This window comes from Eschscholzia californica, unplaced genomic scaffold (assembly GCF_041429995.1).
Source record: "Eschscholzia californica isolate CP2 unplaced genomic scaffold, dmEscCali1.0.p SCAF_3, whole genome shotgun sequence".
Lineage (NCBI taxonomy): Eukaryota > Viridiplantae > Streptophyta > Magnoliopsida > Ranunculales > Papaveraceae > Eschscholzia > Eschscholzia californica.
Genome location: NW_028238420.1, coordinates 39,660,868 through 39,684,888, shown reverse-complemented (window position 1 = coordinate 39,684,888; position 24,021 = coordinate 39,660,868). Strand labels below are relative to the sequence as shown.

The 24,021-nt window shown below is 35.4% G+C and overlaps 2 protein-coding genes and 1 long non-coding RNA gene across 7 annotated transcripts; 1 reads left to right on the top strand and 2 right to left on the bottom strand.

Moving 5' to 3' along the window:
* Window positions 1–4,904: 4,904 nt before the first annotated feature.
* LOC147550209 (uncharacterized protein At1g08160-like) lies at window positions 4,905–5,626 on the bottom strand. The gene has a single exon (XM_086668433.1). The coding sequence runs from the start codon at window positions 5,624–5,626 to the stop codon at window positions 4,994–4,996; it is 633 nt and encodes a 210-aa protein (XP_086524559.1). The 3' UTR covers window positions 4,905–4,993.
* Window positions 5,627–12,269: 6,643 nt separating this feature from the next.
* Window positions 12,270–14,172, top strand: LOC147550208 (uncharacterized). Its single transcript, XM_086670496.1, has 4 exons — window positions 12,270–13,195; window positions 13,280–13,417; window positions 13,609–14,003; window positions 14,097–14,172. The coding sequence occupies exons 1-3, from the start codon at window positions 12,812–12,814 to the stop codon at window positions 13,996–13,998; spliced, it is 912 nt and encodes a 303-aa protein (XP_086526622.1). The 5' UTR covers window positions 12,270–12,811; the 3' UTR covers window positions 13,999–14,003; window positions 14,097–14,172.
* Window positions 14,173–16,693: 2,521 nt separating this feature from the next.
* LOC147550207 (uncharacterized) lies at window positions 16,694–22,925 on the bottom strand. Of its 5 annotated transcripts, none has more exons than XR_015238022.1 (7): window positions 22,708–22,925; window positions 22,258–22,296; window positions 19,940–20,011; window positions 19,810–19,848; window positions 19,643–19,723; window positions 17,056–18,948; window positions 16,694–16,964 (listed from the first exon to the last, which is right to left on the bottom strand). It is a non-coding gene; the product is annotated as an uncharacterized LOC147550207 (long non-coding RNA). The 5 variants fall into 5 exon arrangements; XR_015238024.1 differs by having other exon boundaries at window positions 16,694–17,990; window positions 18,387–18,948; XR_015238025.1 differs by lacking the exon at window positions 22,708–22,925 and adding an exon at window positions 22,383–22,436 and having other exon boundaries at window positions 16,694–17,990; window positions 18,387–18,948.
* Between the last annotated feature and the right edge of the window lie 1,096 nt (window positions 22,926–24,021).

Sequence of the window (24,021 nt, the reverse complement as noted above, 5' to 3'; positions counted from 1 at the left end):
AGTAAGGGAGATTTTGACACAAACCCCCACTTTTATAATAATATTAGGACTACACCCCCGTTTTTTTAAAACTTTTGATTTACACCCCTACGTGGACGGAAAATGTTAATTTCTAGTTAAAGGTCAGTTATGCGAATCACACATGTCAATCAAGACAAAAATGCCCTTATGTATAATATTGACATTGACCCCCCACTTTTAAATCGATATTAGGATTATACCCCCATTTTTTAAAACTTTTGATTTATACTCCACGTGGACGGAAAACGTTAACTTCTAGGTAAATGTCAGTCGTGGGAATCATATATGTGAATCAGGACAAAATGTCCTTATTTACATTTTAATTTCCATCTCAATACCTTCTTCTTTTCTAATAATCAACTTCATCAACCACAAACAACTATTAATTCCCTTCATCGACTACCATCACCATCATCATCATCTTCATCTTCTCCGACCTGCGCAACCATCGCCACAATCTTACTCTTCGCAAACTGCTTGAACTATTTTTTTTTTTTGAACAATGCTTGAACTATTTTTCTTGATAATGAATCTTATAATCTTCATCATCTCCAAGTCCATCATTATCAACACTACCTAAACAATGATTTTGCGAAATTTTGTGAAAAGAGGTATCAACAACTTATACATCCTAAAATGAAGTCATCTCATTTCAAAAACACGGACCGAAGTATCAACAACTTATACATCCCGAAATGGAGTCACCTCTTTTCAAAAACATGGACCAGAATGAGCTTGTCTTGAAATCGTGGCGATCTTCGGCTATTTCCACCACCACTACCACCACCGCCATCTTCTTAATCAACTTTCAAATTTGACTTCTTCTATGAACTTACCTCTAACTCAATTAGCTCTAATCAACCAAAGAAGGTATACAACTTTGATCACTGATTAAAACCTTTAAGATTGATGATGGTTGTGAAGATAAAGATTGTGTTGGTGGTTGTGTTTACAAAACTGACATTTAACTAGATTCTAACATTTTCCGTCCATGTCGGGGTGTAAATAAAAAATTCTTAAAAAATGGGGGTGTAGTCATAATTTCGATATAAAAGTGGAGGTCAATGTTAAAATCTCCCGAATAATAATTAAGTACTAATATGAATATAAGTCGGTCTAAATTCATGAGGCACCATGCAAGCTAAATCAACTACTAAAAATCTTAATAGCTAGATATGGTATGGTCGAACTACATAAGATAGTTAAAACCTTTGGCATTTAGAGTCTATTGTTTTCCATAAATGGTTGATAAACATGATTATTGATAAGTAATCATTATATTAATTTTCCAATACTTCTTTAAATTTAGCATTACAAAGCTTGGTACTTTTGAAACTTTAGATCATCTTAATCCTTTGATTAGTGATAATTGCAATTTTGCTTTATAAAGGAAAAGAATTAGTATTTAAACCCACCAAGGACTTGTGTTCAGGTGTCAATTGGTCGACCGAACCGACCATAGCAAATACTAAGGTGGAGGCCCAACTAAACCAAAAGCCCGATTCCAAAATGTTTTTTATATATCTCATCTCTTCCCCCTCACTCGTCTATAGACTATATTTATTCTATTTTGTGGAAAACACGAAAGTTAAACCCTACACCTAGTGATGGGTACATGTCAAGTTTGTGGCCATCCAACTCAAAACCAATTGGCAATGAGTGGAGAGGACCTATACTTTATATTCTTGGTTGCTAGTTACCCATTCTCCAATGTGGGACTATTCTCACACGCCCCCTCACGTGTGGCGTTCTTTGAGCCTAACACGTGTCTTTTTTTTCTTTACGGGTGACGTGGAGCACGTGTGGCTTTTAAGCCTATCACGTGTTGGGCCTAGCTCTGATACCATGTCAAGTTTGTGGCCATCCAACTCAAAACCAATTGGCAATGAGTGGAGAGGACCTATACTTTATATTCTTGGTTGCTAGTTACCCATTCTCCAATGTGGGACTATTCTCAGTACATTACATTTAGGGCGGAAGACTTTTGAACCCACATTATTTAAAATATTTTGGTAAAATCTAGAGTTTCATTGTCTGATTTTAAATGAATCTTGTTTATACAATAGTATCATCATAACAAGATACTTAGTCGAAAACTACAGAGACTTTATGTCCGCATCCGCGTGCGCGTCTATGCATGTGCCTGTAGAGAGAAGAAAATGTTTCATGTACGTCGGAGACATACCATTGTGATGACGAGTTTTAAAGGTAATCACCACTCTATACTAGTATGAGAGTACTGTACAAGTGGTGTGAATGAATACAAGTAGTACAATACATTCTTACATACCAAAGAAATGTAGTTGATTTTTAGCAGAATGTAAAATTTAAATTCTAGCTCCCACTCAGCTTTATTAACCACTCATCCATGTTGAGTTCCATAGTTCCATTATCAATTACTATGAGACGATCTTAACAATTTTTTTTTTTTTTTACTATGAGACGTATTTAAGCATTAGATAATGTTGCCTCTACGTACCCGGTGGTAACATGTGATTATATTGATAATTGTGTTATAGGGTGATGGGTTGACAGCCTGACAAACACAACTCTAGTATTCATCCTGCATTACTTAGTGCTCCCACACAACTAATTGTGACAGAGGTAGGATTTTTTTTTTTGGTAAGTGATAGAGTTGTTCTTTTCCACCCAAATATTTTATTTTCACCTAAAATTCCTCCAAGATTCTACTCGTAAAGTGATTTTGATAATAATATCGAGACCAATAAAGTATTTTTTTTTTGTTGAGATGACCAATAAAGTAATTAGAAAGTAGAAGTTTTTGGTATTTCATTCCCCAATGTTATTGACCACATAAGAAGACATTAGTCACAAAGGAAGGAAATAATGCAATAACCTAGTAATTTATTATGAAACCCTAGATCTTGTTCATGTGTATGGAGCCCCTAATTTTGACTTAATTATCATTCCACCTGCCTTTCTTCATGATATTATCTATTTTAATCTATTCTTTACAAAGTATACATCTGAATTTTTAATTGTAACTTAATTTTGTCAAAATTTCGAAGAATGTTTGTTCTTGTTAATGTACAGGATTTTTAATCACCTGGGAGCAATACATCAATAAAATTCAAAATTAGATAGACTAAATTTGACTTGTACTGATAAGGTTTTTGGCTTAGATTGTTTGTAATTAACTTATCACAAATTTAAGTCAAATGTACTTTTTTGTTTCCATCAATTGTTTCTAATGTACAATTTCCATCTACTATGTTTCGCTATAAATTTAAGTCAAATTATATTTATTTTCGCATCTCAATTAATTGTGTGAGTAAGATATCTAGATGAAAAAAACATCTATTAAATTAGATTAAAATATGAAATATATTTTAACGTAAAGAATTCATATTAAATTTATTCATTACAGAAAATAAAATTCCCGTCTAGCTTTCATCTCACAAATCGATAGGCATTAAAAGGTGTTTTATGGGGACAATTTATTTTTAAATAAAAAACTAAATTAAATATGTGTACGTGTCCTTACCCTGCATGGAGTTTAGTTCCATGATAATTGGGACCACGAGTGACTAAACGATACTGGATGCACGGCGCACCCTTTCTTATTAATAAAGCAACCATATACCTTTTTCTCTGTACTCTTTTTTTTTTTTTTGTTCAAATCAAGAGGTCCCAAATTCAATCCCACGAAAGTGCAAATTCAAAATTTATTGAATTTAAATTTAATTAATGTAAGTCAGTTGAGCTTTAGGCCTCTTAAGTTGGCATTTAAAGATTAAAATCAGATGATTATCATGCCTATCACATCTTGATGGTGTATCAATACATTGTAATGACTGTCATGGTCTATATCCAACAAAAACTTTAAACTTCGACTCATAGTGCCTGCTTTCTTGGTACTTGAATGAGATGCAAAATCAATTAAACTAGAAATCGAGTGCAAATGTACAACCAATTGTCCAGAAGCCATGGGGTCATCTTATTTGTTTCTTACCTTCTTATTATTTTACGAGGGTATGACCTGTGCCCAGTAGATACAAATAGTTTTATAATCTCAATCGTTGCAGATAAAAAGTTTGGAAATTATAATCTTCCAGAGATAAGTTTGAGAGATGTAATCTCAACCTTTAGTTATGAGTTTGGAAGAAGTAATCTTAGTCATTGAAGATGAAGATATACTCTAACAGAGATACCCTCAGAGTTTATACCCTTCGGCGATATCGCCAGATGTCTTCTCTGCCGCTTAAACAAAACATGAGATGAGATCCTTCGCATCTTTATCTCGTGCAATCTCCATTTTTGTGCACACTCGGGCGTAAATATCAAACACCTACATTTTCTACTCATTTTGTTAGGGTTCTAACAAAACACAGTTCTTTATTACCCAAAATATGACTATCTACTCCACACCACACTTTTGGGTTAACATAAACGGATCAAAAATACTATGTATAGTTTCGAAATACATTATCCTATGGGAAATTAAAAATTGTGACTCATTGCAATACCTCTACCTTTAAAAACTTCTCCATTCACGTACTAGTCCTTGTATAGCTTGTCTGCGACGGGGACATATTACAACAAGTTTTTGGTGAATACTATACTTGTGTATATTAAATTTCGCTCATGTCAAACTGACCCCGTTTACCTATAATTTAGAGGTGAAAGTAATCACATAAAGAGAAATTATGTGATGGGAGTGTCATTAAAGGGGTCGATTTTCTCGGTACTCTCCCTTAAAATTTGCCTTGAGGGAGACTCTCAGGCTTTCAGCCTTTTGATGTATCTGGGCTTGGCCTTTATATTTTGGTGTTCTCTTTTAAGGCGGATCCTACGAAGCGCCTGCCTCTATCAAGTCCCGGGTGTGTCCATATCTTAAAACTTTCCTTCACTATGGGAAGTTCTAGAGGAGGATAAAATTGCATTAACTCATTCAAGAAGAAAAACAATAAGCTATATAATTGTAATACAATAACACCAATAAAAAAATAACCTAAAAATTTGAAGTATCAACATCACAGAAATTTCTTTGAGGAGAGGTTTTTGAAGAATTCAAATGAACCACAACTGAGGAACAATAAACCCTCAAGTTATAATGAGATGACTTCCAAATCCCAAGCTTAAACCTAATCTTAGCCTTCACTCTAACATCAAGCTCCATCTCTCCCGCCGAGGATTTTTCATGTTGAAGATCCTTCGAAACTGAACCAAGCAACTGCACCGAATGAGCCGTGGCCTTGACCTCAAACCTAGTAACATTACTACTTGGTTGATAAAATGGTTCAACAACATCAAATGCAATAGTTTGACCATCATAGGAAACAAAAAATTCTATTGAATCATAATACAAAGAGACCTTATTATTAGGGTTATATGCCCTTAATGTGAAGTCAAATGTCCCATTGAGATGGTTGTTGTGTAGTTTAAACCCATTAACCTTACCATCCTCAATAGTGTAAACTAGTCTTCTTGGCCTAACTGCAAGCCATGATATCAATACAAGAAGACCCAAAAGTGAAACTATAGTTAGTATAACAATGGCAATGCATTTCAATAATCTCGATCGTCGTTCTTGTTGTACCGTTGTAGGAAGAACACCGTTTCTGTCGGTTGCAGGATGAACCATGATTTAGGGTTGAAACCTTTGTTGTCTATGTGTAGTACTTGAATGCTTTATAGTGAAAAAAAAAGGTTTTGAGAATATTTTGCTTTCTTAAGCCATAGTGGAAGAATTCTTTTTTAGGGTTCTTTTTATGTAGTGATGAGAATAAGAGAATGTTATGTGTTGTTTTGTTCTCTCTTTCACTCCATGATTTGATCTATTTAAGCACTTTTTAGTGCTTTTGATTTCTTGAGTGAAACTCAAAGTTATGAGAGTTTATTCCAAGACATAAAACCAGGCTTTAATTTAGAACTGCAATTCTGCAAATATAATGGTTTTAAATTAACTTGTAATTTCTATCTAATAGTCATAAAAACTAATGAACATTCTTAGTTTCTACCAGTCTATCAAGTTGATGGGTTGACTCAGTTCAGAAGCTAGAAGATGTGAGTTGACCAAGTCAAGTCAATGCAGGTATGCATGTAAGTTGAAATTTATGGGTTTCAACAAAAAAAAAAGTAAAGATCAATGGGGGCCCGGCTGTTATTTTCTCTTTCATACATCTTCTTGCCTTCATCTACAAGTTATTCTTCATTTTTAGGCTGTCAACAGTCAACACATTTTCCTCTTTTGTTGACACCCAAATTGGAATTTGGTGGAAGGAGTGTTGCCCCATAAATATATGCATGAGAGATGCCTATTTGCAGTTAGACGAAACTTATTTAGAGTTTCATTTGTCAGTACCTTTTGGAACCATATTCTCTTTTCCACAGTTGATTTCAATCATTTGCTGACTGTAATTTGTTGAATCAAACCATGTATGAACTTCCTCTACCTACAAAGAGCATTTCCTTGATTTAGGTACAATCAAGGTCCACTGACCAAGCTCTTCATCCGACCAATCTAGTTAAGAACATCCTAACTACACACCTACTTGATGTGTCAAACAAATCATTATGTTATAACTAGAGATGAGAATTAAGCCAGTATGGGTATCCATGAGTAGGGCGGAACCAGGCTTTTCAGCTAGCCGGTGCAAGCTTAAATAAGATGTAACAAAGAAAAAAAATAAACTTTTTTATTCAAGGACGCTCCGTAAAGTCATTCCAGGATGCTTACATTGACAACAACCCTTTCTTTGAAGACAAGAAGCGTCTTTTCTACTTCATAAGGAGGATCAACAAAATCAACGGAAACATGCAATTCAAATTATTTGCGATGTACATCAATCGTAATGTACTTTAAATATAACTGAAAATGAATATTAAGAACTTTGTATTCAACATATATGAAATCGAACTGTCCTTTTCTACTTACATCTTCCACTCCGATCAAGTGGGCGTGATTTTCAAAGCCATCGATAGTGAAGGGAGTGAGGGACCAGCGAACTATTCTTGGCATCATTCTTTAATAAAAGGATTCTTCCTTGAACAATTTACTGTGCAGACAGAACCAATATTGTACATAGAACAAATGTCAAATTAACGTACAAAAATAGGAATATTGTGAACATAATTAAGAATGTTATGTACATAAAGAAGAATGTAATTGAAATGTTAGGTAGAATTTTAACAAGCTTTCGAAATGATATTAGCATAAGAAAAGATGTACATGCCATAAAATTACTTACATGCAAAAGAATTAGACATCCACATGCTGCAATTGGGTCTTCTACATGTTTCCTAATAGAAGTCGTCATGAAAGTACGGATTGCACGCGGCCAGGAGACCCTTCTGATCATAAGCTGACTTTCGATGTTACGGTAAAAAGTGGTCAACACCACGTAATTGGAAGAAGTAGCAAAAAGAAGGGTGGAAGCCAAGTACATAATAAATAACTTCACAAAGTCGAACCCGGATTCTCGGTCATTGACCACCCTCTTTAAAGCATTCCCAATATTAGTACTCGTAAGTGTCGAGGCCTTATCCCCAAAGTACTTCACAAAATAAGGATCATCAGAAAGATCATTCCCGGCAACCTTTGAGAATGCATCTTACTCTATGCCATCCATAAGTGAACCTAATAGAGTTTAAAGTAAGTGTAATCTCCCCAAACTGAAAAGTATCCTTGCTCAAATTATATCTACATAATATTTCAAATATTGCTCTGTTGGGCTTCCCCAAATTGTCCTTCCCCATCTTCCCATCGACAAATGCTTGAAATAAAGATGCCAATCCTAGCTGACAACCATCATCCAAATACAACAACATCCTACGCACAAATTTTTCTGTAATTTGAAGTTAATTGGATGAATATCATTACACAAAACCTAATCTTCCTGGCAAATTTTTTATTCATATGTTATTTATTGACTTAAACTTTAAGGATTCAAAAGTTCGACAATTAATCCAATAAATCAAGTTTCTGTGAAAAGGTAAAACCTCGATGAATAGAAGAACACACACTAAAATAAAGAACACAATGGTTTGCGTGGTTCGGTCGGAGGATCACGACCTACATCCACGGAGAAAGCCATGAATGGCTGGATTATATTATTTCCACAATTGTGGGATTGATTGGTTACAGACTCGAAGACTCAATGCAACTCAATTCAATGTAAAGTACATAGAGATCACTTTTATTTATAGAGTGACTTGGGTATCTTATTTTCCTAGGACTCTATCTAGGATAAGTACAAATAATATCTTCATATATTTTGGACGGTCGATACGGATATCTTTGGATCTCGATTCATCTCGATCTTTATACTCTAACACTCCCCCTCAAGTTGGAAGCGGAAATTGTGGAGTTTCCAACTTGAAAATTGTACTTGGAAAAGATGGATGTTGCTCGCATACGATCTTATCCAAACTTGAACTTGAACTTGAACTTGAATTTTTAATTTTTTTTTTTGTTTAATGTCGAACAATTGCGAATGGTGTTGAATTCTTTGTCTGCAACTTAAAATTGTAATCGTACATAAACTTGATATAAAATTTCGTAAGCTTGAATCTCATTCTTTTCTTCTTTGCTTTCTTTCTCTCTCGAGCTCGAATAAAATTTGGTGGGAGGGAGAAAACGATACCGTATGTAGTTGATAATGTAAGAGAGAAACCGGTGGACATAGTCGATTCATCTCGAGGATCCATGAAGAGGATGATGAAGATATAGTGTCAGCAAAGGAAAAGGGTGACAGAAATATTGTGTCACAACTAGAATTAGTTGGATATAAGGGACAAGTAATCCGTCGCAAAAGGAAATTTTCAACAATAAAAACTGTGGCAACTGACTGTCACAAAACAGAGAAGTTGTCACAAATAAAATTATGGAAATTAAGACCACTAGCAAAATAATTAGGGTTTCCCGAAATCAGGATTTCTCAAAATCGATTTAGGGTTAATTTCAAATAATAAAAATCACATGTAATTTGTATTAGAATCCTAATTGATGGTTTGGCAAAATCCATGAAAGCAATAGATTGGTTTGCTATTTGGAATGGAATAAAGATGCTTCCTGAATGAAATTAGATGGTTCTTGCAACTGCACAATGATCAGAGGAAGACGAGGAAAGTGATGTTGACTAGATTTTTAAATTAATCTGGATTCATTGTTGTTGACTTATTGCACAAAGAACTCATTGATATTGGACTAAAACTTAGTCATGAATAGACTAATTTTGTTGTTGACGCCCCCAGAATTTCTAACTGTGATAACGGGGGTGGACATGATAAGGATGTTTGATGAAATCCTTAGCACGATTGGAGACCATGTTACTGTGAACAAATCCTAAGACTATTCATGGGCATGTGGGCGTGATATCTTTGTAGATACCCAAGTGAATAATTAAGATGAATGCAAAACACAAGATAATTTTAGATACAATTTCTTCTTGAAAATCCATAAGAAGATGACGGAAAAACACAAGATAATCTTGGATATTTGAAAATAATCGGCTAAGAGATTGATCGATTATTAATTACAACGATTAAAAAATCGTGGAATGCGGAAGCGAGGCAGGACTGAAACGAAACCTATTCTTGATACCATGTGAAAAGGTAAAACCTCGATGAATAGAAGAACACACACTAAAATAAAGAACACAATGGTTTGCGTGGTTCGATCGGAGGATCACGACCTACATCCATGGACAAAGCCATGAATGGCTGGATTATATTATTTCCACAATTGTGGGATTGATTGGTTACAGACTCGAAGACTCAATGCAACTCAATTCAATGTAAAGTACATAGAGATCACTTCTATTTATAGAGTGACTTGGGTATCTTATTTTCCTAGGACTCTATCTAGGATAAGTACAAATAATATCTTCATATATTTTGGACGGTCGATATGGATATCTTCGGATCTCGATCTTTATACTCTAACAGTTTCCAGAACAATCATATAGATTTGGAGTTTGAAGAATTACGAATAATAGACTCAATTCCGTCATATATAATTTTAATCACAGAAATTGGAGAAGCTTTAGGAACTATAACAATAAATTTGGATCACATATTTGTGAGAAAAATCTCTCAAAACTTGTTCTTCAAGTACACTCCACCTCTTTTTTTTCTCGTGGGTTTCTTATCTAAATCATACTTCACTAAAGGAGAGATAGGAGTTTTCTTTGGATGATGTAGAGGAATTGGCCGAGAAATACATGGATGAAATAGAAGCGGCTAAATTCAAAGGTGACAGACTAAAACGGCCAAAACCGAAGCTACGGGTGTCGGAATTGGACGAAATTTTGAGGGATGGTGCGAAATAACGTTCCGGTCATTCATTGTCGCTTCTCCACAACGGACCCACTTTGAGGGGAAAATTCCATCGTTTAGGGCCTCAAAACGAATTTTTACTAGTTTTTTTCTATTTTTGGAATTGTTATCAGCTTAGGATTACTACTATTCTACTATTTTATTTTATTAGGAGTTGCTATTGGAGTTTGACCAAGATTAGGAAACCCTAGGTCTATATAAAGAGGGCTTAGAAGTTGTTTCATTCATTCATTCAATCAATAAAATTCAGTATTTTAGTATTCTTGTTATCAATTTCGGTTCTATAGTCTTTAGACGAAGATCTAAGACTCTTTTATTAGTTTTCCGCTGCGTCATTGGAGCAGGCAAGCGTGGCGCTTAGGAAGATCATCCATACGATTCCTCAAGCCTTCATCCAAGTACCTACATAAAAAAATGACTGAATGAAAATCGAGCTGCAATCCACAAAGTGTTGTAGGATTAAATGGAGAAGACCAGCGAGAGTGAAATGAGAAAGTGAGTTTCTAAAATGAGAGTGTGAGGTGATATTAAAGAGACAAAATTTTAGAGAGAAGAAACGATTTCCAGAGGTGAAGGTAAACAATTTGAGAAAAAACAGGAAGACGAGAGAAAGAGTGTTTTTTGGTGAGGGTTAGAAATAGGTTTTCCCACGTTTTTGGTGGTAAAAATTTTAAGGGTTTTTTCACACTTTTTTTCTATAGAAAACGACTGTCACACTGTTTTGGTCCAATCAAACAATAGAAATTTAAAAAATAGAGAATGGATGTAAGGCCCAAAGTTAGGCCCAAAATAAGGGCCCAATCCAGAGTTGGGAAAAAATATAAAAGAGGTCCTCTGTGTCAGATTTGAATTTGGACAACCCAAATACCCTTACTTTTTTAACAAATTTACGATTCGTGCCACTCAAAAATTACGAATCATGCCACTCAAAATTTACGAATTTTGCCACTCAAATTGCCCGGAAAAAGCGAAAAATCTGAAAAACTCGGCTAGATGTGACTGTTGCAGGTGGAGGGGTCCCATCCCCATCACTCTCTCTCTCCCACGCCTTTACCAGCAACCGTTCCCTCTTCCTCAATTAACTTCACTCAAATCTCCATCTACCAAAAAACCGTTCCCTCTCTCAAAAACCACCAGCCATTAAAGAACCAGAAGCCATAAAATCCCTCTAAAATCAGTCCTCTTTCACCTGATTTCAATTCAGAAACAGAAGCCAAGAAGGAACGGTTTTTCTCTCTCTCTGTTTCAGCCCTCTTTCACCTGATTTCATTTCAAAGGTAGGTTTTCTCTCTCTCTCTGTCTCTCTCACTCTATATCATGAACATAAGTTTTTGTTATTTTCTCTGGTAAATTTTCATTCAAAAAGCCCTAATGTTCTAATTTTTTTCTCTCTATCTATCTATCTCTATATCATGAACAACTAAGAGATTTCGTTACTGTATGATATTACTTTGTTTTGGACAGATGGTAAAGCCTACTACATCAAAACAATCAAGTAAGAAAGTATCGATTGATGAACCTCGGTCTAGTAGATCGAAAACTGTTATTGAAGAACAAGTAAGTCGAAGAATGAGCCCTAGAAAAAAGGTATGTAACTAAAAACTTTAACTATTTTCTGTTTCATAAACTTATTCCGAGTACATATTCCTGTACATTGATCTGTTCATAAAAGTTGTGTACTGGTACAACCAAATAGTTCCAGTAAACCAGTTGATTTCTTGTACACTGGATAATTTTCAAAAAATTATCCAGCATACTTAACTATGTAAGACACAGATAATTTCCAAAAAATTTAACTCTTTCTTATGTGAGTGGTTTGTAGTTTTTTTTTTATAAAGTTGTATATTATACAAAGAGGAATTCGCAAAAAATTTTACTACGTACTGGTACAACAAAATAGTTGTTGTAAACCAGTTGATTTCTTGTACACTGAATGGTTACCATAGTTAAGTTTTCTTTATGAAACACACAGATGATTGCCAGAAAATTCAACTCTTTCTAATGTCAGTGGTTTGTAACTTTTTCAGGTCTCACAAGATGATACCTTAACGGTGGTGCCACAAACTAAAGGAAAGAGAAAAATGGCAAATGTAAAACCAGAAGGAAGGCCCAAAAAGAAGACACAACAAGCTGTACCTGAAGGTGGCTCTGCAAGTGGCTGGGTTGGCTCTCCAAGTGAGCCAAAAAATAGACCCGACAATTTGGCAACCAAGTTGTCAAAGGTGTACAAGATTTCTCTTAAAAATACATGGACGAGTTGAAAGTAACATATCCAAAATTGACAAGCAGGCAGAAGGAGTTGCTTGCAGAGTCTCCATTCAACAACTTGGTGAACGCGTCTATAAATGACAAGATTGGCCTAGACAGCACAAGTCGACCAAACAAGGCGATTTTTGAACTCCTCTACTTGTATTCCTCTTCAACATAAACTTTCAACCTCGCTGGCAAAATATTAAAGGTGAAGCCTCAAGATATTTTTGTGATTCTTGGCATGCCATTGAGAGGGGAGGTAACAGAGGTTTTCCCAACCACCAAAGTACTCAAGAAACCACAAGTAGATTTTTGTGAAAAGTACTTCGGAGAGGTGCCTCCAAAAGTGACATGCATTAAAATAACTAATGCACTGAGAAAGGCGGTTGGGCAAGAGGATGAGATGGATGCCATCAGGTTGATAATCATGTTTATAGCTGCGAATGTTTTATTTCCTTCAACAATAGGGTACTCGATTCCAACACAGATTCTGCTCTACCTGGAATCAATGGAAACAATTCACAGTTATAATTGGCCAGTGGTAGTGCACCAATACATGATAAACCATATGAATAAGCACCCGAACGACCCAATTAGAGCTTCAGGCTGCCTACTAATCCTGCCTGTGAGTATGTTTAAGTTTATTTCAATTATATCTTAGAATTGAAGGGCCTTATTCAATTTACAAATGTGTTTGTCTTATTTAAAGCTATGGTTCTGTGAGCATACTCTATGCTATGAAAGAGAGGAGAAGTATAAAGATGAAATCCCAAGGATTGTAAGGTGGTCTCTGTTGAAAATAACTGCAATGTTTAACGAGAAGCTAGCCAGTCTAACATCTGAACAGGTATAAAATAACATTTACATACCAGTAAACTTATGTGTAAACTAACTTATGTACTAAACTCGTTGGTTTACTGGGTACTTATTGGTTTACTAGAACTTATTGGTTTACTGAAATGTTTTTACTTTACATTAAGATATCCACTACGCATGTTAATAAAAGAAAATAATTATACGATATTATTCCTCATTCAGGTAAGTGAAGCTTTTGTTTTCCCCCTCAACGAAGAAGAAACCAAGTTCTTGCAAACAATAGAGACCAAGTCCAACGTAAGTGACTTGATTTTTGAGATTGACCAACTTAAGCTAAGAAATGACGAGCTGGAGAAAGAAAATGAAAAGCTTAGGAAAGAAAATGAAGAACTTCAGGCAGAACTGGCAGAAGCTATTGAAGAGAGAGACGATGCATTCAAAGGATATTCAGATCTACTGGCAGAGGGAATGATTCCAGTAGCCACTTATGTTCGATCAGCGGAAGGCATTTTAGTGCCTGTAATGGAAATGAATACAGAGAAAGCACCAATACAACAACAGGAGGCTCAGGAGAAAGAGAAAAAAGAGGAGAAAGTAAAGGAAAAAGGGTAAAGAGAGTAAGGAAGTTTCAGGAAAAGAAGTTGCAAGAAAGGGAGGAAAATTGCAGGAAAAGAGTAAAGAAGTTGCAGGAAAGGAAGATAAGGGAAAAGGTAAAGAAGTTGCAGAAAGGAAGATGCAGGAAAGGAAGAAGTTGCAGGAAAGGAAGATGCAGGAAAGGGAGGAAAATTGCAGGAAAAGAGTAAAGAAGTTGCAGGAAAGGAAGATAAGGGAAAAGGTAAAGCGAGTAATGAGGAAAATTCTGACAGTGGAGAAGAAGATACGGATGATGAAGAAGGTGAGGAAGAAGAGGCTGAAGAAGATGATGGTGAAGAAGATGATGGTGAAGAAGATGATGGTGAAGAAGATGATGATGAGAATAGTGAGGAAGATGAATCAGAAGGCAGTTAATAAATGAAAGAAGAATATGAAGCGAGTGAGGAAGAACAGGATGAAGATGAGGAGACAAAGGATGAAAAAAAGGACAAAAGCAAGGGTGCAAGCAAAGCTGCGAAAAAAGGCAAACTCTAATTTCAGATTAAGAATTTATTTTGGTTTAATCTAATATTGTTCTCTACATTTAGTATTGAGTTAGTTTCAAGTGTTTTTATTCTTATTCCAAAAATAGTAAACAATTGGCAGGTTTTAAGTATTAGTTCACAAGGTTTTAGGGTATTGAAATTCTAATTAGCAGAATTAGATCCTCTATAGGAAACTTTTTCATTCATAGTAAATTATTCTATGTCTCGGAAATGACTTAATGTTGTTTACACTGAAGTTATATCAGACAATAGCGAGGAAAGCAATGAAAGCAAGGAAAGAGATGCTGAGAGTAACCAAGGCAAACAATTATCTTAACTCACAATTTCGTACGTAACTTTACTAAATGGTCCTAAAAATCAAGTTTAAAATTCTTCTTTTATATCCATTTATAACAGAAATAAGTAAAGAGGATTCAGATGAAGAGGAGATCCAAATAAATTTGTCAAGTGAGGAGGGGGGATGGGTTGAAGATACAATGGAAAAGGAGTTGCCAAAAGAAAGAGGTAACGTTCTGATATTAAGTTGTCCCCACCATTAAGTTTTGTACGGAATTTAGAAATTTAATACTACACATGTAATTTATTTACAGACTATAATGTAAAGAGGATGGTGGATCCAAACGACGATTATCCTAGTTTTGATCTCAACATGGAACTCAAGACCCAACTAATTGAGTGGACTCCACCAAAGAAGTCTCCCGTGCAGATTGAAGAAGATGAAGAGTGTACACCCAGGGCCCAAAAATTCGACTATATTGCTGAAATAGGAAGACAATCAGTGGAAGAAGTGTCCGCAAACATGAGACAGTTTCAATCACTCCATGTAAGACCTCCCAAAAGAGTAGCATCCAAAAAAGGGAAAGGGTCTTCGCCAGTACCAACATCACTTATGAAGAGGATTAAGAATAATCCAAGGGTGAGGAGAAAAACGGAAAAAGGAACAAGTGAAGTCCCGATTATTGATTTGGAGATGATTAAACTGAAGAAAGAACCCCATGTGAAATTGAGTAACTAGAGAATAGGGGGTATGACCATATGTGAAAGACACTGAAAAACCATTGATGGAAGAGTTCATGAAAAATGGATGGACAAGGTATTATCTATTCCTTCAAAATATTTTTGGTTCATAATTTTTTTTACAGACAGAAAATTAGTGTGTGTCTGGTACACAGGAAGGTTCCTGGTAAACAGGTTTGTGGTTAGTAAACAAGACAGTTTCTAGTTAATTATCCTGAGTGACTAATGAATTCTACTTTGTCTTGTACAACCTCGATGTCTGGAACAAGGACCAGCATCACTGCCTAACAGCAAAAGATTTAGACGAGCTGATGATGAATAGAGGTTGTGACTCTCAAATAATTGATTGGTTTGCAGACAACTTAATGTTGGCAGATTCGAACATCGACCGTGAAGTGCTTTTCCTATCATCGTTGCTATTAATGGTTTGTGAAATATTAATGGTTTGTGACTTAGAACATTGACATATTTATGCTCATTGATCATTGTTTTGTTAAGTTCATTAATCGAAGTACTAAAGTGTCTAACTACAACCCAAGTTCGAATAAGAATTGGGTAGTACACAAATAATGTTCCCGGAAACAGTTCAATGTCCAATACATTACTAAATTTACAAAAATCATAAATTAGAAACTCAAAACATAGATACAGTAAATTTACAAGCTTCCAGGAAACAGTTCAATGTCTAACACATTACCAGATCACTGGAAACAAGATAGAATCCTGAAAAACATAGGTTGGTGGCACTAAATAACTAACTTATATGCCATATTATTTACACAAGAAAAGAAGAGCAGAATGTTAACAAAAACACAAGCATAGGTGGGAAAACGAAACATAGAGACAGTACATTTACAAGATTCACTTTAGTATACAAATAATGTTCAAGCTATACAGGAAAATTCACTTCGCAAACAGTTCAATGCCTAATACATTACTAAATTTACTAAAAACATAAATTGGAAACACAAAACATAGAGACAGTAAATTTACAAGCTTCCAAGAAACAGTTCAATGTCCAACAGATTACCAGATTCACTGAAAACAAGATAGAATCCGGAAAAACATAGGTTGGTGGCACTAATAACTAACTTATATACCACATTATTTACACAAAAAAGGAAGAGCAGAATGTTAACAAAACACAGGCATAGGTTGCAAAAGGAAACATAGAGACAATACATTTACAAGATTCCAGGAAACAGTTCAATGTCCAACACATTACTAAATTCACTGGAAACAAGATAGAATCCTGAAAACATAGGTTGGTGGCACTAAATAACTAACTTATGTGCCACATAAGTTACACAAAAAAAGAACAACAGAATGTTAACAAAAACACAGACTCTATTCATAATCTGAAAAACTCCAACACTGTAGAAGCTATTCAAAATTGTAGAATGCCCAGTGCACACTCTTCCCCTGCTCAAATGAAGAACATTTACAATCACTAAATAGATTGGTTGCACGAAGCACTGTTGTGATAAGAGAGTTGTTTACATCGACCGCATACCTTCTTCTGCCTTTTTCGAAAGTTTCCGGAACTTTCAATCCTAACAGTTCGGGGTCTCCCGGGACGCTTCTTGGTTAAGGGAGAAAGTATCATGTTGGCTTTATCGAATGATTTTGGTGCATCAAAAGTAGGGACAGGGTTGATGAAAAGACTGTAGGTCTTACAATAAGCGTCTGTTGTGACGGCAGGATCAAAAAACTTTGAGGAATCACCTCCATGCACTTTAATTTACAAGATAGCATGTTCACATGGAATACCTTGAACTTGCCACTTACGACATGAGCAAGTCAGATTAACAAGATCAACGGAGTGGCTGGGGTTCGACATAACTTCATATTTGAATTCAGCAGATTGAAGACACTTCCAACTGCAGGAAACATTAAATCTAGACTTCATTGTCTCATTGACTTTCGGGCATAGGAATGAGTTCCAGGAGGCCGATTCAATCGTTCATCATGTTAATTATTTTTACCCGCAACATATCGAGCATGACCGAAATGGGAAGAACTGTCTCGTCCTTTATCCAAGAATTGAAAGACTCAGATAGAGAAGAACAAATCAAACCATACCTATTACCTGGAAAATACACATGGCCCTGTTTTTAGGATTGACGGAGTACAAAAATGACTGCACACCATTGCCGCCCATGACAACAAGTTCTGTAGTGTACTTTTGAAAGTCCAAAACCGTTAGCGCCCGAGCCGCTTTAAATATTAGTGACTTGAAATAGTCAGACTTCTTTGCACCATTTTTGACACGTAAATTCATATTGTTGCGTAAATGCCATACACAATATGAATGGTGGGCCTCTGGGAATATGTTGGAAACTGCATTTATAATACCATGGTGCCGATCAGATATAAACGTCAACGCTGGACTACTAGCGACAACTCGTCCCAAATTGCAGAAAAACCAAGTCTAGTTTGGATCATTCTCTACATCAACAACAGCGTAGGCAACAACAAACAATTCTGTAATGAATCAGTAATTGGAATTAAAATCGATTACGGACAAGACAGACATTTATTTTATTTTGTTACCAGGTAGTTATCAGAAAACTGGGTTGTGGTCAGAAAATCAGGTAGTTTTCAGAAAACTATACAAGGACGTATGTACCATCGTTTCCATTCTTTGCTACAGTTGCAAGTATGCATCTATTGTATTTGATTTTGGCAAAGGTACCATCAACAAATATTAACGGTCGACAGTGCTTGTAGCCTTCAATACTCGCTCCAAGAGCAATAAATATTCTAACAAAACGACGAGAAACTGGATCGACTTGAAGATCAATATGACTATTTGGGTTAGATCGAGATAGTGCATCCACATACCACTGAAGCTTCGCATATGAATCCTCTTCTTCACCATATGTTAAAGAAATAGCAGCATTCCGAGCTTTATATGAATAGTAGTAGCTAAGAGCTATACCATAATCCTTTTTACAAATGATGTTATAATATCTTTGGTACTATTTGTAGGATTTTCTCGGATGTCATCAGCTATTAACTGGCTGACAGCTTCTGTTGACAGCCTAGGCTTACGAGAAGAAAATACAAAATCATCACACGTATGCACAGGGTTGAAAGCTTTGAGAACAAACATGGAACGGGACTTCAGAGGAGCAACAACATGAATGGTCCAACCACAGCTAGGAGTTTTGCATACACAAGTTATCCGGGATAGATCATTCTTAAGGAATTTATAATTGTATCCATGTTTTATGGAATATCGACTAAGAGCTTGTCGAAACGCAGGAGCACCCCGGGATATTCCTGCCCAATGGATGTAAAAATTTCCGGCTAACTATCTGATCATAGAGGTTCTCTCCTAACGAGGGCAGTAGATGCATCAGCATGAGTTGTTGAAGATGGAGAGATAAAATCTTGTGGGAAACTGCATGAAACATAACAATGGTCAATTGCCAGAAAATCTAGTTGACAGAAAATCTTTCTTGTTTCCAGAAACCTATTAGTGCACTGGAAACCAATGAGTTTATTGTAAACAAGACTACACACGTATATGAATAGGGTAATTACTATTTTATAGGAAACCAGATAGTACACTGGAAATCAATGAGTTTACCAAACATAACAATGGTCAATTGCCAGAAACATAAAATCAATGAGTTTACCAAACAATATACGCACGTATATAAAATCTTGTGGACAACTGCACGAAACATAACAATGGTCAATTGCCAGAAAATTTAACAAACATTACGTGTCCAGTGCAAAGTGGATAATTTCTAATCTAATGAGAAATAATATGAATGGGAACTATCTAGTTTACCGGAAATCAGATAGTTTACCAGAAACCGATTAGTTTAACGGAAACCATCGACTTTACGAAAACAAACACAGTTTACGCACGTATATGGTTAGAGAACTATCTAGTTGACAGCAAATCAGCTTGTTTACCAGAAATCAGTTGGTTTACTGTAAATCAATGAGTTAACTGTAAATAAGACAATTTACGCACTTATATAAATAGGGTAATTACTATTTTATAGGAAACCAGATTGTACGATAGAAATCACTGAGTTTACTATTAATTATTATGCAATATGAGGAGTATTAAAGTAGACTACCGCTGTCTTTCCTGTTGAGCAATTCTAGTGTGTGCTACAGCTACAGGAGGAGGGGTAGAATAGAAAAAGTCGCGCTCCACCCTGAGTAGTTCAAGTAAACATATTCAAGTAATCATTGTAAAATCAAAAGAGAAGTACTAAAGAAAGTAACATAAACATCCATTCACCAGAGAGGACCGGTTGATCCAACGTTCAAAAGCATTTGACTGAAAGGAAACAGAAAAGAAAATGAGAATACGAATCTTGTTATCAACAAGGATTCAGTAATAACATAACAATATCAATTTACTTCCATACGTGATTGATACTGTGTTTGACAGGGTGGTTATTTGTTCAATGCCATCCATTATGTAATGCCAACAAATTAACCTGGAATATAAGAAAGTTAAAAAAAAATCAGAAACATTCAGAGTGAAACATTCAGGTTAAATATTTAGGAAAAATATGAGGAATTGGAATGAAGGTAATGGTTTAAGAGAGCATTAATGTTTAGTTAAGCAAATCAGAAACATTAAGGTGAAATATTTAGGATAGCAATGAAGACAAAGAAGATAATGGTCTCATGGTTTCGGGTAAGCATTGAAGACAAAGGAATAAAAAATCAGAAAGTTTCACCTGAAAGAACAAAACAAAGTCAGAGGAAGATAATGACCAATGTAGTTAACTTCCCAAAATCTCTGTATAAATAAGCTTCTCAGATGAAATATTTCATACTTATGGGCGGTCTTTCAAATTTTAGCTAAAAATTTGGCTGAAATTTTGAAATTTGAAAGAAATAGAGAGAGATGAAATTGTTTTGAGAAGGATTTAGAGAGAGAAAGAAGCAAAAAAGAAGGAGATTTCGAGATAGAGGAGATATTTAGGTGTGATTGCCAGAGATTTTGGGAGCAATTAACGTCAAATCTCCATCCCTCATTAAATGGTCTTAATTGCTCCCTCTCCATCATACTGACAAGGCGTCAGGAAGTAAGAGTGTTTTCAATGGAAGGGTAAAAGAGGGATTTTTACAAATCTGTCACAGAAAAGTGTGAGCTGTCACAGAAAAGTGTGAGCTGTCACAGAAAAGTGTGAGCTGTCATAAGGTTTGGACTGGAAATGCATATTTGGCTGAGAAGGGACAAAACGCAAATTTCCCCCCAAAAATTTGGACCAAATGCTCATTTTTTCTAAAAAAATGGCTTTTTCAACACTATTTTCAGTGTATCAAACCGACCTAAGGGTCTGTTTGATACGTGGGAAAATCAAGTTAGAAAATCGATTTTCGTGAGAAAATCAGTTTTCCACTGTTTGTTATGACACTTTAGGTGAGAAAGTCACTTTCTGATGGAAAAAAAAGTAGGAAAATTGTCCCATTTATTTTACCATCTCCAACGTTGGAAAGTCAATTTCTTACCCACGCTAAAAAAGTCACGCTCTCTCTCCGCCAATGAGGGTATTTCGGTAAATTCACGTTTTATTTCATTCTCCCTCTCTCTCGGGCAGATCTGAGAAGGAAGGCGCTAGAGAGAAAACGAGAAGAGAGAGATGTTGGAGAGAATCAAAGATTTACACCAATAAATTGGGGAATATAACTTAAATTAGAAACAAACTTTCGAAATTTCTTCTTCATGCCGATTAATTTCGAAGTGCACTATATGTTGATTGAGGAAGATAACTTAAATCTAGGGTTACCAAAGGTAAACAGACATGAAGCTTTCCTCATCGATTGGGGAAGATAACATAAATGAGAAGAACCAAACTTTCCTCATCTTGATGTTGATATTGACAGTGAAGGTGATGATTTAAGCAACAAAGGCAGTGAAGGTGATGATTCAAGCAGACATAAGATATTCAACAAGCCGATGAAGACCCACTTTAGGATTTTTTTTTTTCATCATCTTGAGTTATAAGATCTGAATTTGATGAATTTCTGTTAATGGCAATAAAGATTGCTTTATTGATTCATGGTTTGTAGAGTTTTTTCTTTGGTTCTTGATCTTTATACCTGAAACCCCATGTGGTAATAGGAATAGGATGAACTAGAGAGAGAGAGAACCAGGATGATGAATATTGGTTAATGGAGACTGCTAAGGGTGCTCATCCTTATTTCAAAAGGCACCCATTCTGAGTAATTTTGTGTGTGCCTACAGTAATTTTGTGTGTGCTTTTAGACAGCTCCTTAAAGGCACTCACGATTTTCCCACAACCAACCAAACACTTGGAAGCTTGATTTCACATGTGAATGATTTCACTTTCTTTCCCATCCGAAAAAAATCGATTTTCTTACTCGGACTTTCCAACTTATCAAACGGACCCTAAGTAACTTTATGGTGGAGAAGAGGTGAGTAATTTTGAGAACCTATCTCTCTCCTGCCAGAACCTTAATGTTGATAATAAAGATGACTAGTTTTGTTTGTGCTGCCTAGTTTTGTCCACTGGTTATGGACTTCCACCAACACGGTTAAGCCGAAGTCATTTACAAACGAAAATTAAAGAACATCACTAACTTGTATTATTTTCGGCAGCTTTATAAATATATTAGTATTTAAGTAGAGTTATCCATTGTTCATCAAGAGTGCACAACTCTTCTTAACTAGTACCAAATAATTTATAAACACATGAACAGTAAGACTTACTTGTTTCCAGAGAGAGCAAGTCATTGTGGTTAATGATTCCTACAAATGAAAAAAAAGAAACAATTTCAAATGAACACTTAAAATAAGAACTATTGTTTGTGGAAGTATAAGAAAGAAGGGCATACAAAGTGCATGAAGATATAATGAAAATTAAACCTCTACATGCCAATCTTGTTTGGCTATGCAGAAAAATCAATAGTCAGATGATAAAGAATGGAAAATATCAAACAATATCTTTATGATTATGCATTCACCAGGAAACTGTTCAAACCAGATCTGATACTAATATAGTAGACATACATTTTATTAAAAAAAAATTACAGAATTTGTTGAAGCTAGCAATATATAATCAAATTAAAAGATCCTATTTTAAGAACAATGAATAGCTCAAAGGATTAAAACATGAGCTGAAAATCAACAACTAGAGAAGAAAAAGTAGTTAAGGATTACCTGATTTTCTGATTCCACGTTCTCATGATTTTGTGAGATATTATATGAAAAAAAAAGTTGGCAAGAAATTGTTTAGGTTAAGTGGAAGTTGAAAAGTAAAGAAATTCTTGAGAAAATGAAAGGATGAAGACTTGGGAGTATGTATATATTGAAGAAATACAAAAAGATCCAAATTTAATACTACATTAATGTGGCAGGTGGGGAAGATGGGTCTACCTCTACCGTCTACCTACTCTACTGATGTTCTGCATATTGATTTGACGACACATAATGTTAGGGTTACAAATAACGAGGAAGGCGTTTGGGCTTTCCTTAATGATCTGTGGGCCTTATATAAAAATGGGCCAGGTGCTATAGAAACAACCCAGCCCGTTCGGCACCTCTAATTTATTTTTTTGAGAAATCGCATATGATTTACTTTAGTTGTTACAAAGCATTGAAACATTATGAAGATGTAATAAGGACGATAACCGCCTAAGTTGAATATATAATGAAAGAAATCTAAGCCCAACAATATAAAAGAGGCCTAAAGCCCAACGTATTTATTAGATTATTTATACTTCTAATAACCAAGTTAAATAACTATACATTCCACCTAAAAGATGAAATGGGTACAGGGTCGTGCCTGACAATTTAGGGGCCCGGTGCCAAACTTAATCGGGGCCTTTTATATAGATGTGACGCAAATAGAATTGACATGCAAAGTGATAATACAAATTTAAAATAGTTTACCTATAAATTGTTGTATTAAAACAATGATGAATCTAAATTGAGTGAACGTGAATAACAACTTTATAAGATTGGTCAAACATTTTTCTAATAAAGTTGTCCTTGATTAGTACAGACTATTATTCGAAAGTAGGGTCACTGATTTTTCTTTCTTACACAATCCAAAATTATAGTCTAGAGAGACTTGAGGGAGAGAAAGAGAGAAATGAGAATAGATAGAAATTTATAAGAGAGGGACATATGAGAAAAGGAAATTGTATAAAGAGTGAGAGAGAAAAAAAAAAATAGAAAAAGAAGATTGGAAGACAAATATTTGTGTGAAAGACATGCAAGTATGGAGAGTTTGAGTTGGCCTTAAAAAGCAAGAGTAGAAAACTGCTTGCTATTAGGTTTGAACCCACGACCATATGAGTTAAAAGTCACTAACTTGTCCATTGAGCTACACCGTCTTTGCTGTTGAACATGTGCGTTTTAATATAGTAGTGTTATTTTGAACTAACCCAGGAACTTGTAACCATTCGAAAAATGGGCCCCTTGTGGTGGGGGGCCCTGTGCGGGCGCACGGCCCGCACCCCCCACCACACG

Coding starts and splice junctions, on each gene's coding strand:
- LOC147550209 (XM_086668433.1), bottom strand. CDS start 5,626: ATGGTTCATCCTGCAACCGACAGAAACGGTGTTCTTCCTACAACGGTA.
- LOC147550208 (XM_086670496.1), top strand. CDS start 12,812: ATGCCATTGAGAGGGGAGGTAACAGAGGTTTTCCCAACCACCAAAGTA. Junction 13,196..13,279: donor GCTGCCTACTAATCCTGCCT/GTGAGTATGTTT, acceptor TCTTATTTAAAG/CTATGGTTCTGTGAGCATAC. Junction 13,418..13,608: donor CCAGTCTAACATCTGAACAG/GTATAAAATAAC, acceptor TTCCTCATTCAG/GTAAGTGAAGCTTTTGTTTT.